The sequence below is a fragment of the Filicampus tigris genome, chromosome 8 (genome assembly GCF_054856515.1).
Source record: "Filicampus tigris isolate MCC_2025a chromosome 8, RoL_Ftig_1.0, whole genome shotgun sequence".
NCBI lineage: Eukaryota > Metazoa > Chordata > Actinopteri > Syngnathiformes > Syngnathidae > Filicampus > Filicampus tigris.
The window spans coordinates 7,517,837-7,534,592 of NC_141224.1; the positions used below are offsets into that span (position 1 = coordinate 7,517,837).

General features: G+C 43.5%; 1 protein-coding gene across 3 annotated transcripts in view; it reads left to right on the forward strand.

The window, feature by feature from the left end:
- grik5 (glutamate receptor, ionotropic, kainate 5) overlaps positions 1 to 16,756 on the forward strand; it is a 134,741-nt gene that overhangs the window by 91,661 nt on the left and 26,324 nt on the right. For all 3 annotated transcript variants that reach the window (XM_086039362.1, XM_086039363.1, XM_086039361.1), the window contains 6 exons: positions 3,709 to 3,887; positions 5,297 to 5,350; positions 8,490 to 8,648; positions 9,383 to 9,535; positions 12,685 to 12,789; positions 15,199 to 15,306. In XM_086039362.1, coding sequence (XP_085895488.1) covers positions 3,709 to 3,887; positions 5,297 to 5,350; positions 8,490 to 8,648; positions 9,383 to 9,535; positions 12,685 to 12,789; positions 15,199 to 15,306 — 758 coding nt within the window. The remainder of the gene's footprint in view (positions 1 to 3,708; positions 3,888 to 5,296; positions 5,351 to 8,489; positions 8,649 to 9,382; positions 9,536 to 12,684; positions 12,790 to 15,198; positions 15,307 to 16,756) is intronic.

Below are 16,756 nucleotides of genomic sequence, written 5' to 3' on the forward strand. Positions count from 1 at the left end.
TTTTTTTTCGGTTGTCACAGTCTTGACTCAGACTCCTTGGCATTTGACTCGGACTTCTCTCAAACTCAGCCATTGGACTGGCAAAATATTCTTTTCAACTCACCCGAGTCCAACTATCTTTTTACTCCTGACAATTAACGTCCTCCTTCCAAAGAAACTTGAAATGATTTTTTTCAGATTATCAAAATAGCCATGTGATTGGTCACACATACGGCACCACGTCGAACTTTGTTTAACACTTAGAGAGGCACCACAAAAACAGGTTAGCGTTTTTGTTGTTTATCTGCACACATGGTTAACAAAGGAAGGAGTGTTGCTCATAATGATATTTCTCAAATTTTCTGGTCATGAAAATAATATTTCGCTCTCTTAAGGTTTACTCTTGGTCTCATCTGGACTTGGGCTCGGACCTTTTGGACTCTGATTTGACTTGGACTCGGACCTTTGTGACTCAGACTTGACTTGGACTCGATAAAGGTGGACTTGACTACAGCCCTGCCGAATGGTAGCGTAAACACAGGTTGAACCACTTGTTATAAGTCACATGAAATAGAACGAGGGCAGCACGGACGTGTAGCAGTTAACACGTCGGCCTCTCAGTTCTAAGGTTCAGGGTTTGAGTCTCTGTTTGAATGTCCTCCCTGTGCCTATGTGAGTTTTTGCTGAGTATCCCGCCTTCCTCTCACATTCCAAAAACATGAACGCGAAGGGTGGTGTTAGCCAGCTTGCTCCACACTAGTGCAAATGCCGCGTGGGCGTGCGTGCGCTTTCATTGTCCTGTTGCGTGCTGCACTATTTGTTTGTTTGTTTGGTTCCTTGCTCTCTTTGCTCTGTGTTAGGACTCACACATACACGCACACACGTGTGTGCAACTGTGCGCAGGCGCAATCCAGACAACCACTTGTTTTCATCCTGTTGTGGTCAGAATCTAGGTTGCCCTAATGAGGACGTGGATCGTAGAAAATGGACACGAGACATAGGGTGGCCTAGTGGTTAACACACCTGCCTTGCAGTCACGTTCTGGGTTCGATTGTGAGTGTAATTGGTTGCTTGTGCACGTCTGCCCTGTGATTGGCTGGCGAGGGATGCCCAAGTTTCCCTTTATGGCGACATGGCTATCATCCATTTTGTTTTCCGTGTGTGTGTGCATGTGTTGTTTAGGTCTACTGCGGGGTGGCACTTTGAATGAGAGTGTCTTTGGCCGTTTGTTAGGCTGACATGTGAGTTATTTGAGCTAGGAGGGGCGGGGCCCCTTTTTTGGCAGGAGGCGGTTATTAACGCTGACGAGGACCATTAATCGTCCTCGCTCTGACAAACAAGAGTGAGCGTCTTCAAATGAGAACAAGAGCGACGTTGACATTGCGCTGATGACTTGTTGTGTCATTTTAAGGTTTCATGTTCTATGGTTACCATCACATTTTGCTTTCTTTTTTTTTTTTTTGCCATTTCTTGTTTCATGGTTATCATCATATTGTTACCATTTTCCCAATTCCTGTTGTCTGGTTAGCATCACATTTCCCCTCTTTGCTGTTACTTGGTTGCATTCCTTGATCTATGGTTATTGTCACATTTTTGTTTTTTTGACATTCCTGTTCCATGGTTATCATCAAATTTCCCCATGGGGAATCATCATATTTTTGTCCTCACCATTTTGTCTTCTATGTTTTCCATCACATTTCCTGCACCATTTCATGATCTGTGGTTATCACATTTCACTTTTTTCATCACCATTTCCTCTTCTATGGTAGCATCACATTTTTACCTTTCACCATTTTTATGGTTATCACATTTTTTTTTTGCCATTTCCTGTTCCATGGTTGTCACATTTCCTGTTCCCATTTCCTATTTTACGGTCGCCATCATAATTTCCTTTACCAATCGCCTGTCCTATGGTAATAATCTCATTTTCCTTTACGCATTTCCTGTTCTATGGTTATGATTACATTTTCCCATTTGCTGTTGGTGGTTTTCATGACCTGGTCTCTGAATTTGACATTTTCCTCTTGGCCAACACTGATGCCCATTTTTTGTTCTATTGTTATGGTTATCATTTCATCATCCTTCTTAGCCATCCCAGTAACCATTACAGTCATTTGAGCCATTGTGCTCCTTTTTACCACCAACATAAATTAATCCCCGCTTGCTTCGTCAAACGCGAGCGAGAGCCGTTGACAATTTTCGGGTCATTTCCGACGCATCTTTTCTCTCTCCGTGGCCGGCTAACGACGCGCCACCGTGAGACTAATTCCATTAAGAAGTCGTCAGCGGATGGATGAGGTGGAGGACGGCGAGAGAGTGAGGTGTTGAATGCAAAAAAAAAAAAAAAGAAAGAACAGAAGGGAGAAAAGAGGCTGAAAGACAGCTGAGAAAAATATGTGACACAAGCAGAGTGAAGGAAGAGAGGAAGCTGTAAAGTGCATTGATTTTTCTCCCCTCCATGCTCAAACTAATTAAAGTTTTGGCCTGCTTCAGTGATTACCCCTCTACCTTACAGAGGCTTTCTCCCGCTGAAGGGCCTATCCGCTACCTCTCCATCCAGATGCATGATGACGCCCCCGCCATCCCCACTGCCGCTTATTTACATAGCTGGGGGGGGTGCTTTACTATAGCGTTACAATTAGGCGGCGGCAGTCGACGTTCCAGTCAAGGCTCACTCCACGCGCAGTGTCAAGTGAGCCTCGACTGCCAATGGTTATGCTCATTACCCAAACCAAGAAGTTTGCGTGAAGAGGGAGAATCAGCTCAAGTGCATGAATTTCCGTCTTTCTCCTCCTTTCTTATACTCGCCTTTCATTTGCACATTTGCCTTTCAAAAATAATAATCATAGCGGTGCTCAGAGGAACGGAGACTGTAATTGCGCTGTGACACAAACAGTGAATTGCACTAGGCCTAAAGGCCTCCTTCAAGATTAACTGCAGTATTTTTTTTTCTCCCATTGGAAATAATGGAACTGGAAACTGTTGCCATCATATACCATGTTCTCTGTAAAGAGAATGTTAAAGTGAAAGGCTCATTTGCGCTGGCTTGAGTCAAAAGGACTTGTACTGATGCATTACACTCTCTCATAAGAATGTTGTACATGAAACTAAGCCGCGCGCAGCCGTTGTGGTTTGCGCTTCTGCCTTGCAGTCGGGAGATCTGGGTTTGATTCTCTGCGCGTACTTCCCGGTGTGTAGGACGCATATTCTAATACAGTGGTGCCTTGAGATACAAGCGACCCGACTTTTAATTTTATTTTTAATTAAGAGTCCTGTGGTTACAAAACTGTTGTTTTTTTTAAACACATATTAAAGTCAATAGTTCAGTAATGTGTCGCATTAAACTAGCCTTTTTTTTTTCCCTTCCACTTTATAATTCCTGGCATCTCTGCCGTTGCCATGGCGACTCCAGATCCCTACGGTTACACTTGGCAACAAGAAACAACCAAAATAAAACAATGAAAACTAAATCCTCGTCTCAAATAAATCCTTCAAGAGGAATAAAATATTGACTACCGGTACTTTTCTCAGTAGCTCACAAATCTGTTTCCGGTGCTGACACCAACAAACAATTATTTTTACTGAGCGGAGGTTTGAACACACATAAGCCCTTAGCCCAGTGATATTTCACCATTTGAACGGTCCCTGCGAGGCAGCCACCAGTCTGCCTGGCGTGCGCTGATAGAGACATTGATATGCAGCCTGACACGCCGTGTCGCTCTGCCTCAGGCCTGCTGAGATTGGAGGAACTGGTGCGGCGCTTCCTCATCTCCCGCGAGACGCTGTCAGTCAGGATGCTGGATGACAACCTGGACCCGACCCCGCTGCTGAAGGAGATCCGTGACGACAAAGTCGCCACCATCATCATCGACGCCAACGCCTCCCTCTCCTACCTCATCCTCAAGAAGGTCAGAGAGTACGCACACGCTCGCGCGCAGACTGTACATTATTGACGCTTTTCATTGCAGACTTTTGGACAGGCTTGGTTTTACACTTGTAAATAAAAACTCGGGGAGGGGGGAGGACACACTAAAAACGTATTGCGCTCAGGACAAAGCGATAAAAGTATTGATTTGGTGCCATCTTGTGGGATCTTGATTCCAAGGAACTATATTGAAATGAGTTGAGGAGCTTCATGTAATGATTTGCCACCATCTTGTGGCATCTTGGTACCAAGGGACTATATTGATGTTAGTTGAGGAGCTCTGAGCTAATGTAGTGCTTTGCCTCCATAAATAAAAAAAAAAAGTGTGCTGCACAGAGATTGTATAAACATTTTAACACACACTGAATAGGTGCACCACTCTTTTAAACTCATTTCAAAACACTTTTTAAAGTCATTGTAAACATATCTGAACATGTGAAAAAAAATGACGACCCTAAAATGTGTAGAAAATACTGAAGCTATATTATAGTGCCCTTGTTCTGTACATAGGTGTGCCTTTAAGAGGTGTGTGTGTGTGGGGGGGGGGGGGGTACTGTGACATCAGAGAATCTTGGTGTGAGTGTCTGTGTGTAGGCTGTGTCTCACAGCAGCTTCTGTGTGAGTGTGCTTCCTGACACCTGTTTTGGACAGTTGAAAAGTGCCCCATCACCCACTTGCAGCTTTCATTCGATTTCAGCTCCCTGTAGGTGTCCCAATACTTTTGTATGTTGTGTAAGCACTTGATCTTATTGAAGTCTTTTGTGTTTATTCAGAACATTTTATTGACAGTTTTCAACACATTTTGAATGGGATGTCATAAAAGGTTCTGTAAGTATCTGTACAGTGTTTAAAGCTTATCTGTCTTACACAACAATACTGCGGGAGTGGTTTTATTTCCTCTTTTGTGTGTGCGTGTACGTGTGTGGGTATGTGTTTGTCTCCTCAGTGGGAATGCCACATCCTCAAGTGAGTTTTTTATCCACAGAATGGTCAAACTTTTTAATTCCTTGCAAACTTCCACGGGCTACATGCTTGCCCCAGTAAGCCGACGGAGGTCTATTTTTACCTTGGCAGGCCCCCCTGCGGGGCACACGTGAGGGACAATAGCGACAACGGGGCATCCTCGCGTGGACACACAATACTCCGAGAATAATCCGAGCGGGAATTGTTCCGGAGCTCCATGAGGACTCACTCGGGGTACACAGGAGAGCCATTGCGCCCTCGGGCGGGGCCGTATTTTTCCCGTGATGCAAAATAATGATTAACGTACACTCCCTACTCCACATCCTCTCCTGCCTTGTCCGCCAACATCACTTCCTCTTGCCCCGAAGTCCCCTCTTTGCACCCACCTGTCACTTTGTCATTGTCTTTTTTTCTCCTTTTGTGCCGCAGGCGTCTGAGCTGGGGATGACATCACCGTTCTACAAGTACATCCTCACCACCATGGTAAGAGTAGAGACTCTTCTTTTTATGTCTATTTTCCATAGCGCTTGTCCTCATTCGGCTCGCTACTGGGTGAGCTGAAGCCTGTCACAGCCTAAAAATAACTCCTGACAAAAAAAAACTAAGAATTAAAGACGCTGTAAAGTGAATTTAGAGATGTGTTTCAGTTTTTTTGATTTGCTAAAACAGGGCCCATGACTATTTTGTAGTCCGGCATGGGTCGCCCTCTCCCCCAACGAGAAGGACTAGAGCACCTTTATTTGCATCAGCAGTTATCCGGCCCAACTGTGAAGCGCAGTTAGCTAATAAAGTTATCCTTGCACTCAAAAAATACGCCTGTCTTGTCTGCTTTAAGGTGTCCCGTTCTCTACAATGACAATGACGTTGTCTGCATGCCATGCAGAGAAAGATGGAGGATTGGGGAAAAAGAAATAAATATCTGACTTGACAGGTAGCAAGTAGACCAGGATGTTGCGCAGCTTTAGAGCGCCACGCAAGTGTGCGCATGTTACACAAAGAAAGAAGAATAGTAAGGCATCGGCGAACAGTTTATTTTAAAAAGTATAGCTGGACAGACATTTTGTAGACTGAGACTTTGCGCTGGTCTGACTGCTTTAGAGCGACTGGTTGTAGCCGCGTGGAAACCCCCTGCGATGAATCGGTGGAATACAGTCCAGCCACCGGAAGCTTTCAACTGAATACTTTCGCAGATCAATCATGCAGTTATGTACAGGCATAAGAAAAATGCTAGACTACGAACCATAATTTTTCCAGGTCGTGGTAGAGTTGTTTGATTGGCAGTTGCCTGGTGAGCGGGCCGTGGTTTAAGTGCCCTCAGCGCATAGTGAACGGCTGGATTTAGTCTATTCTGAAGCTTCATTTAATATACTTGGCTTTTTTTTTTTTTTTTTTTTTTTTTACATCTTTCAAATGTAGCTGAAATGTTAACTTTTCTCTGTGGTGTGTCAAAATTAGAAGACTTATTTTCACTTTACAGAGACTTTAAAGTCAAGTGCAATAACTCCCTAGCGCATTATTCATGTAATTCATATTACCTCTAATCATATTACGAGTGCAATACCCCAAGTGCAATTTTGACATGTACAATTACACAACTGCAATATTACCATAATGGCGCAAATATATTAGCATTGCTCGCGAGAGTATAAGATTACAAGAGCACTACTGATTGCTCTGGACCGTACCATATAATTTCAGTTCATTCAATATTTATTGTTTACATTTTTGAAACAATTGTACAAAACACACCTTATTTTCTTTTGCACCTCATCCTTGCTTATGTTTCCATTCCAATTTTGTTGTGCACTGCAAGGACAATAAATGCTATTCTTCTTCTCAGACCCTTTACGAATGCACAAAAAAAAGATAAAGCGGTGCGAAGCACGCTTTGGGGAAAAGTGTGCAGAGGACGAGCAAAGCCGCGCTGACGCCTCCCCCCCTTTTCAGCATTTCGATTAATGTGTCGCTTCATGCAGCCTTCACTTCGCCGCCTCTTTTCATTCCCTACCCCGTCCGCCCTCCGTACGTGCCTCACATGCTATTTAGATGTTTACATGCGGCGCTGTGCAAAAGTCACTATTAAGATGCAAAGCTATGACGATGCAGAGCTATGACAATCGTACACCGTGAAGTCTATAACGAAAACTTCAAAAGGCAGATCTGTTACAGATGCTGGTCAACCTCCATTTTTGTTGATGTTTCAATTGGGTTCCAGGGTCGCTAAACCCTCTAAACCGCTCATGTACAGGCAATTTTTTAAAGTTATATTTTAACAGTTAGGTGGTGATTCTGGGGGGGCGGACTGTTCCGTGAATATCACAGTAACTCAAACAATGAACATGAATTTCAGGATGTGCACTTGATGGCATCTAACCAGTCTTGCATAAAGCACCTGAAAGCGATACTTGGATAAAAGTGCAAGTGTCATCACAGAAAATAACTTTGGTAAAAGTTAAAGTCACCATGCTTACGATTAATTGAGTAAAAGTCTTAGAGCGGAAATCAACCCAAACACTTTTTTTTTTCAAGAATATGTTCCCAGCAGGCCCACTAGTTGAAACACGGCATTCTGATTGATATTGTGTTTGTGGAGTATGAGTTGAGCAGCAAAATCCAGCCATCTCACTCATTACACTTGACTCTGCACTATATTTTACTCCTCCACCGCCACATGGTGCGCTGTCACCACCGTCACTTGAAACTGTCACTGGCTTCCCGTAGGACTTCCCTCTCATGAGGCTGGATGACATCGTGGACCATTTTGTCACTTCTGTCGACTGAAAATGACATCACAACTGCTCAGGGCTCAGGTAACGACCAATCACGGCTCAGCTCCAGAAAACAGGTGAGCCGGGATTGGTCGTTACCTGAGCCATGAGCGACTGTGATGTCATTTTCAGTTGACAGAAGTGACAAAATGGCCGCCCCCGGAATGGCTAAAAACGGGTGAATTAACTCTTATTCCACAAACACAATATCAATCAGAATGCCGTGTTTCAACTAGTGGGCCTGCTGGGGACATATTCTTGGGAAAAAAAAAGTGTTTGGGTTGATTTCCGCTTCAAAAGTATCTGACCTCTGCTGTACTTAAGTATTAAAATTAACCTAGTGACAAAGTGTAATTCCTTACCGCTAAAACTCCGGTCCTTGAGGGCCGCTATCCTACATGTTTTAGATGTTTCTGTCCTCCAACACACTTGACTCAAATCATCAGGATCGTTATCAGGCTCCTGCGGAGCTTGCTGTTGAGCTGATCGTTTGAATCAAGTGTGTTGTAGGAGGGACACATCTAAAACAGGCAGGAGACTGGCCCTCGAGGACCGGAGTTCCCTACCGCTGGCCCAGCTAATATCAGAACGGCTACTGTCAAAAAGCCTGTTCAAATAACAAAGATAGTGTCTGTTTGAGAATATAATAACACGGTATGAGTAAGCAACTGGAGTTGTTGTCTCATTCAGTTGCTACTCTGCTCCTCTCCTTGTTGTCAAGCTTCTTCTAAGATTAGATGCTGTCACTCGCTCCCTTCCTCATCACACTTGACTCTACACTATATTTTACTCCTCCACCGCCACATGGTGCGCAGTCACCACCGTCACTTGAAACTGTCACTGGCTTCTCATAGGACTTCCCTCTCATGAGGCTGGACGACATCGTGGACGAGCAGTCCAACGTGGTGGGCTTCTCCATGTTCAACACTACTCATCCCTTCTACCTGGAGTTCATCCGCAGCCTCAACCTGTCGTGGAACGAGGGCTGCCACCTGTCCTACCCCGGCCCAGCGGTCAGTGAATTTGTACAAAAATTGATTTTTTTTTTTTTTTTTTTTCTCAACTCCAGGTCTTTGCACCCTGTCAGATCTACATTAGCGCCGTCACACACCCTCAGGGTTTAGATAACGACCAATCATAGCTCAGCTTCGGAAAACAGGTGAGCCGTGATTGGTCGTTATCTGAGCCCCGAGAGTCTGCGATGTCATTTTCAGTCGACAGAAGTGACAAAATGGGATGGCTAAAAACGGGTGGATTTTGCTGCTTAATGCTTATTTCCTTTTAATCATATCGCCTTGTTTCAACTAGTCGGCCTGCATAGAACATACTCTTGAAAAAAATATGTTTGGGTTGACTTCCCCTTTAAGCTCCCTTCAGCACTAAGCATTCATATTCAATTCATACTAGTTTCGTATTATTCTAAGTTTTTGCACACCCATGCATCATCTTCAACATTCTGACAGAGTTGGCGCACCGCCTCTCCCGCTGCACACACCTGGAAAAACAGTCTAACCCAAGCTAATTAACAGCCGATAAAGACATTGTGTTTCATGATGATGCAAACATGCCACGTAACATCTTTGACTTGTGTGTAATGCCTATTGATCTAACAATCTGTATTCCTCTCATCCATCCGTTTTCTCCCCTGACGACTTCACTCCAATCCCCCCCCCCCCGCTCTCCAACCTACGACCCCCCCCCCTTCCCGCTTTCCCGTTTTCCCGTACTCCCACTCTTGCTTCTGCAGCTGTCGTCAGCGCTGATGTTTGATGCGGTGCACGTGGTGGTGGGGGCGGTGAGGGAACTCAACCGCAGCCAGGAAATAGGAGTGAAGCCGCTCAGCTGTACCTCGCCTCAGATCTGGCAACACGGGACCAGTCTTATGAACTACCTGCGCATGGTACGCACACGGGTGCGCTGTGTGAACATGCATTCTCATATTATGCACGTGTGGGAGTTGCTTCATGTGGATGGCGCCAAAGAGAAAATGTTCCTGGGGATTTAGTAGGATTTGATGTGAAAATCAATGCACTGCACATCATAGAACTTGAAAAATCTTTGAGGTAGCAGCAAAACACGTATACGACTAAACCGATTATTTGTACTTGACAGTTTTAGTCACAGTAGAGTGAATGGAACAGTCCACCGCAGAAAAGGACCCCCGTCTATTGCATTGCTTCCACACCTTTCCCAACGTGACCCAATCGGACAATTTCACTTTTTTCAATTTTGCCCAACCTTTCCTAAAATGGCCCATTCCAGTTCACTGATTCCCAAAATTCTCCAGTATGACCCAGTCTATTTCATTGGTTGCTAACCTTCTTCAAATTAACCCATTGGTCAATATCAGTAGTTCCCAACCTTCGCCAGAATGACCCAGTCTGTCTATTTCACCACATCCCAACCTTTCGCCAAATCACCTCATCTGTCTGCTTAATTTCTTTTCAAGCCCTCTCCTAAAGAGCCCCTTTGTCTATTTCACTTGCTTCCAACCCTTCCCAAAATAACCCAGTCAGTCTATTTCGAGAGTTCCCGTACCCAAAATTAGCCAATCTGTCCATTTTACCCAACCTTTCCTAAAAAAACCTTCCCATTCTAGTTCACTAATTCCCCAAATTATCCAAAATGACCCAGTCTGTTTATTTCATTGGTTGCTAAGCTTCTTAAAATGACCCCATCGGTCTACATTAGTGGTTCCCAACCTTTCCCAAAACGACCCAGTCCATTTATTGCAGAGGTTCGGTTCCCAACCTTTCCCCAAATCACCTTGTCTCTCTCTTTCAGTGGTTCCCATACTTTTCTACAATGACCCAATCCTTCCCTTTCACTATGTCCCAGCCTATCCCAAAATGACTGTCCGTCTGTCTATTCCGTTGTTTTCAACCCTTCCCCAAAATGACCTGTACTGTTTATTTCACCGGTTGCCAATCTTTCCTGAAAGACTGCCTCTGCCTATGTCAGTGGTTTCCAACCTTACCGCACACTTCCTACAAAGCTTCATTCAAAGATGCAGATGTATGTATAAAGTGAATAAAAATCATACTTGACTGCCAAGTCCAAGGTCTCACACCCCCGATTACCTCCGTTCACACGCGGACATCGCAGCATTAACTTTTAACACTGTGGCTAACCAAAAAGCAGCACGTGAAGAGTCCCTCATATGACTTACAGTGTGGAATCTCACCATGTCTTCGATGAGTTGCATTCCTGTAGACTGACTCGTGGTTGTTCCACAATATTGAGTGTGTCCATTTAAAAGATGCATGTTGTTTTTTTTTGGGCGAGGGCAAAAAATAATGGTCTGCCATGATTGCCGGGAGTGTTCCAGATGGAAAACAGTAAAACTGTATCCATTTTTTTTTTTTGTACATTTCCCATTAACATGTTGCATGCTGTCATGATGATGATGATTTCTGACCACTTGTCTCTTGCTGGCTGATTAATGAGAATGAATGGCAGCTTCGTTATCATCCTCATCTCATGTTGCATGTGGCCTCGGCCTCGTGTGTGTGTGTGTGTGTGTCTGTGTGTGTGTGTGTGTGTGTGTATGAGAGATCGACGGCGTGTTGTCAAAGCGGCTGGGGCGCCATCCCTCATTGCCTCCTCCCCACCGGCCAGACATCTGTCCATGTTAGTCAACATCACGGTGAGCTCCATCCTCAACGTTCCTCATACAATTCCCGGGCATTGACGTTCATACGCGGGAGGTGCGCCGCTCTATCTAATCTGGCAGTTTCTCCTCGTTGCTGTGAAGCTGCCCATCCATGTCCCAGATCCATCGCTGTCTGTTCACTCTTTGCTTTTTCACTCTCAAAGGACGGGACAAAATATCGATACTCCATCATGATAATTCTTCCCTTGATAAGCTATTGATGTACTGGAGCCAAATATTGATGCTTGTATTAAGATGCTATTATAAACACATTGCCTTGTTTACACGAGTGAATTCAAACCCTGATAGTCACGGCGATGTCTGCATTTGCAGCCATTTGAGGTGTTTTTGTATGGAGAAAGTAAGGCCACATACCAGTGAAACAACTATTTGAGTTTTTTATTTGCAGTACAGTATAACAATTGAAGTACAATTTGATCTGTCTAGTGAACACAGCAAGATATTGTAGAGGAAAATATTTCTTCTAAAAATAAAATTCACGGTCGAGTCACATAAGGCCTCCTGTTGCTGGCCAGAATTTGTACAGCAACTTTCATTTGTGAAGCAATGAAAACAAGTGAGGTTTGGGGGAAAAAAATGCCATAAACCATGTTAATTTATATTTCTACTTTGCTACAATTTAATTCCATTTTTAAATTTTTTTTTTTTAAATGCCGCAAAATATGTTTTCCTGGTTGCGTTACCAGCGGCATGGTGGTCCACTGGTTAGCACATCCACCTCACAGTGCAGAGGTCGTGGGTTTGAATCTGGCCCTCGCCTTCCTGTGTGGAGTTTGCATGTTCTCCCCGTGCCTGCGTCGGTTTTCTCCGGGTACTCCAGTTTCCTCTCACATTCCAAAAATATGCATGGTAGGTTAATTGGCCACTCTTTATTGCCCATCGGTGTGATTGTGAGTATGGATGTTTGTCTCTGTGTGCTCTGCGATTGGCTGGCAACCAATTCAGGGTGTCCCCCGCCTACTGCCCGAAGACAGCTGGGATAGGCTCCAGCACGCCCGTGACCCTTGTGAGGAAAAGCGGTTTGGATAATGGATGGATGGATATAGTAAATGTAAGTTTTTTTTTTTAATTTGCAAACGTAAGGGACATCCTTCTAAAATTGCCCAAAAAAACAGTTTGCCCCTTTTTGCTGGGCAGAATTCAGGCAGTGCAAGCATTTATACATCAATGAAAAAAATCAAGGGGTAAAATGTTGCGCCCTCCCATGTTTGTTTTCCATTTATTTTGCAATTAAATCACTGCTCTGTATTAAATATAACATTTAAAAAACAAGCAAAAACAGCACCGTTTTCCCTTAATGCGGAATCACCACTGGCTGAAAGAACATTTTCTTGGTTTTCGTTTCTTTTCCTCTGCCATGGTCTTGTCTCTGCCAGGTGGAGTACGACGGCCTGACGGGGCACGTGGAGTTCAACAGCAAAGGTCAGAGGACCAACTACACCCTGCGGATCCTGGAGAAACACCGAGGAGGCCACAAGGAGGTCAGCAGTCTGCTGCTTTTTATTTTTTTTTGTCACGCCGCCGTCAGGTCACTGTGCCCCGCCGGCTCTTTGGCGGGGATTTGCAGGTCACCTGTGTACTTTCCAAAATGCTACAGGAGTTACTTTATGTAGACTTTATAGAAAAATGCATCCAGCATGTAAACGTGCAGGGGTCGGCAACCTTAAATACTCAAGGAGCCATTTCTACCACCGAACAAAAAAAACAAAAACATGGGGTGCCACAAATCTTTTTTGACATCTAAAGTTAGAATAACAATGCATATATCTTTTAAAAACTGTTTAATGCTACATTTCTAAAATGTGTATTTATTTATTTACTTTCCTGAGACTGTTTTGTGAGTCTACTCACGATGGACATGTCTATTAAATTTCTTGTCGCTAAGTGAAACTGGCTCCACGGGCTGGATTTTCAGAAAATTCCAAGGAGCGCTCTACAGCTCCTACCTGACATTGATCTTCACCGAGATGATTGTCCCTTTAAATTTTGGCGATATATTTGGCTTAAGAATAATAACGGTGAAGAAAGGAAGCAATTTTAGGTTTGCCTTTGAACTGTCTCACTTCTTTCTGGACAAAAGGCCATTGCGAAAGCTATTTCATTACATTGAGGGGATTTTTATCATGCAACTCTTTTGTAACAATTCCCTGCAGTTTCTTCATTTCACTAATGACTTTAGGGAGCTGAGGATGAGCTGGAGCTGCATTCAGGGCTGGCTCATAAATCAGAATAATCATTATCATCCACTCCCCTACTTGTGTGAATGTTTATGTATTTTGTTTGTGTATGTTTTTTTTAATGGATAATCCCCATGACCTTCAATAAAAGAGCTTGTTTTTATGAATGTTTGATCAACTGGTCGGGAGCCCAAAATATATTTGTCAAGCCACTGTGCCGCGAAACTGACCATCCATGTCCTTTCAAAGGCGGGATTAAATGAAGCCCGAGCGCACACATGGATGCGCGCTTCATTGACTGGATGAGGCCGCTTGCTCTCTCTCCCCCTCGATGGGGCCGCTCATTTACGAGGCGCCCCCGCGTTTAGCGCCAAATGCCAGCTGATAAAACGGCGCTGTTCTTTAATTTGGCGTCTCACTTGTTATAATTAACTTTCCAGCTCCGCGGCTGGATAAAATGGCAGAGTGGGATGAACAGAGAAAAAGTCAATTTTTTTTTTTTTTTTTTTTTTTTTTTTTTTTGCAAGGAGTCGTTGTGCGACCGGTTGATATATCGCAAAAACAATAGCTTTTGTTTGCCGCCATTGCACACCGGTAGAGCCAGTTAGTATGTAATGGCACACTTATGTACTTAAGTGACTTCAGTGTCACATAAAAGTGAAATACACAGAAAGATGCTCATGAAGAAAAATACATTTCTGCCCATGAATTGATTTGTTTATAATGAAACAATGCCGTGTAGCTGCATGTTTGGCGGAGGCCCCCGTTGGGTTCAATTAAGGTACGTACTGTTTATAAGTGGTTAGCATTGCAAAGGTTCTCTGTTTAATAGCCCAATAGAGTCAGTGTAGGCTACTATTGATGTTTCCTACTAGATTCACACCACAATTCAACCTTTTGGTATGTTCGTATGGTCCACTGGCGTGGCTGCTTTGGAGATCCTGGGTGTTGTCTGTAAGTAAGTTCTTGACATGCAGAAAAAGATGGAGGAGCGAGTAATGAGGATTTACTTTTGTTTTTACATTTTATTTTTTTTTAAAGTCCAACTTGACCGTAGGCTCGGGAAAAAAAAAAAGCTAAATCAACATAGTAATAGAAACAAATGTGAATGTCAAAAGCTGGTGGTTTTTAAGAGCACAAGACAATACATTCGCCTCAAATCATTCTTGTCAAGCAATTAAATTAGCCCACTGATGGGATTGCTGGAATTCTCCAAATATGTTGACATTCTTGTTCATAATCCCTGGTTCGTGTTCCTTAAAATAATTGCTGTCTGTTTTCTTTTCTGCGTTATAAGCTGGCAAGAGATTGGAAATTTTTGACAAAGGAGTTGGAAGTACAGTCGTTTTTTAAAATGTGGAAGTAAAAATAAAAAGTGGTCAGAAAAATAAATACTCCAGCAAAATGCAAATTCCTAAAAAGAAATCAACGCATGTACAGTAACCAAGTATTTGTACTTGCTTGCTTACTTCTGACCTCAGCAATTTTTATATCCAAAATGTCCATGTGATTCAAATGCCAGCCAGCTTTACAGGAACAATGCTGCACCTTGAATCTCATTGTCCTCTCTCCCTTTATTTTCTATGATTTTCTTGTGTCACATTGAAATGGTGGATGTAACCTTCTACAATTGAATCATATTTCTCCAGGGCGAGCATTGTTTTGCTCATGAAGCACGAAGGACATTTTCTCTCTCTCGTCTCTTCTGATTAGATTGGGATCTGGTACTCCAACAACACCCTGGCGATGAACTCCACCAGCCTGGATATTAACGTGTCGGAGACGCTCGCCAACAAGACCCTCATTGTCACCACCATTCTGGTAAGGTCACACTTTCCTTCAGGGGGCAGCAACACAGTGTGCGTTTGTGTGTGAGTCTGGGTGTATATCTTTTGCGTCCTTGGATCCTGCTTTTCACTTATCGCTTGAGCTGGTGTTTTAGGAGTGACAGTATTGACATAGCAATAATACATTATTTCCATTGTTGTGATTATTTTGTGGATGCGTGGAACAAACTAGAATACTAGCCTCGCTAAAATCAGCCTGTTTTGAGGGGCTGGTCCCATCTCATGCAAGTGAGCCACTGCTCACCCTGCCCCGCACGTTGCAGCAGGGCTAATGCCGAGTGCAGCTTTCGTTACCATTACAACTTGGGGTGCAAGTAAAAACATTGATTGTGTTTTTACTCAGGGAGGCAGAATCCCGCAAAATTTGGTTGGGCTCGCTCACAGACACATTTACGTAACTAAGTGGCTAACAAAAGATTGACTTTGTTGTTTAATATCATTGATGTTTGAGCAAACACTCCAGAGATCCAACTACTTTGTTTTATTTACGAGTCAATTTACTGTAATATATCTAATCCAATCTATCTAATCAATTCTGGTTGTAATTTGTCACAGTTCATTTAAAATCGCATATGTGCTCTTATTGTTGATTATCATGTGTGTTAGAAGTAGTGTATGTCCATTTGCTACCAGAACTCACCTCCCCATTCACTTTGTCTGGAACAAAAGCCTAATAAATGCCAGTTCTGACAGTTTAAAATACTGAGAAATGTTTACAGGAATAGAATAGTGACGGTACATTCAACACCTTAGTGCGCCCACCTAGCAAGACACCCACCTAGTGTCAAGTAGAACGGATATGAAGTTAACAGCACACACACATATGCACACACACAACCACATGTGTGCTTTCATAAACTAGATGTATCTTACTAGCTCTCCTTGTACAAGCAGGTGTCCCCATGTAAAATTGTGGAAATGTGTTTTCGGTAGCTTTACTGTCTGTTGTAACAGCTTTTCTTGCCAGTATATTCCATACTATTGGAAAGCCAGTTATTTGCTTCCGAAATGATGGCCAAATTCGTAAGCAAAGTATTTTTTGTGCGATGAGCAGCACAATTGCAAACGTGCCAAATCTTCACTGCCTTTGCCAACTTATTCTGCAGTAGCTATCGACTTTTGTTTGCTGTTCTTGGCTGAAAGAAACCGTTTTGCAATTAACAGTCAGGAGCCTCAGTAGCGTGTGAAAGAAGCATCCGCAGCCACAATAGCTTGGTCACACAGTGCTGTGGGATGACGTTCCACTCCAGCAGTCGTTGCAAGTTGACCAACGTGTTTGGATTGCTCACTTTACCACCTACCACACACAAAAGCCAGTCCCATAAATGTTCATTTGAGTTGAAGTCAGGGCATCATTTGGACTACTACCAAAAATATGGAGGAAGTCTCTGACACAACTCTGTCGGGGTTGAGTCTTGTCATCT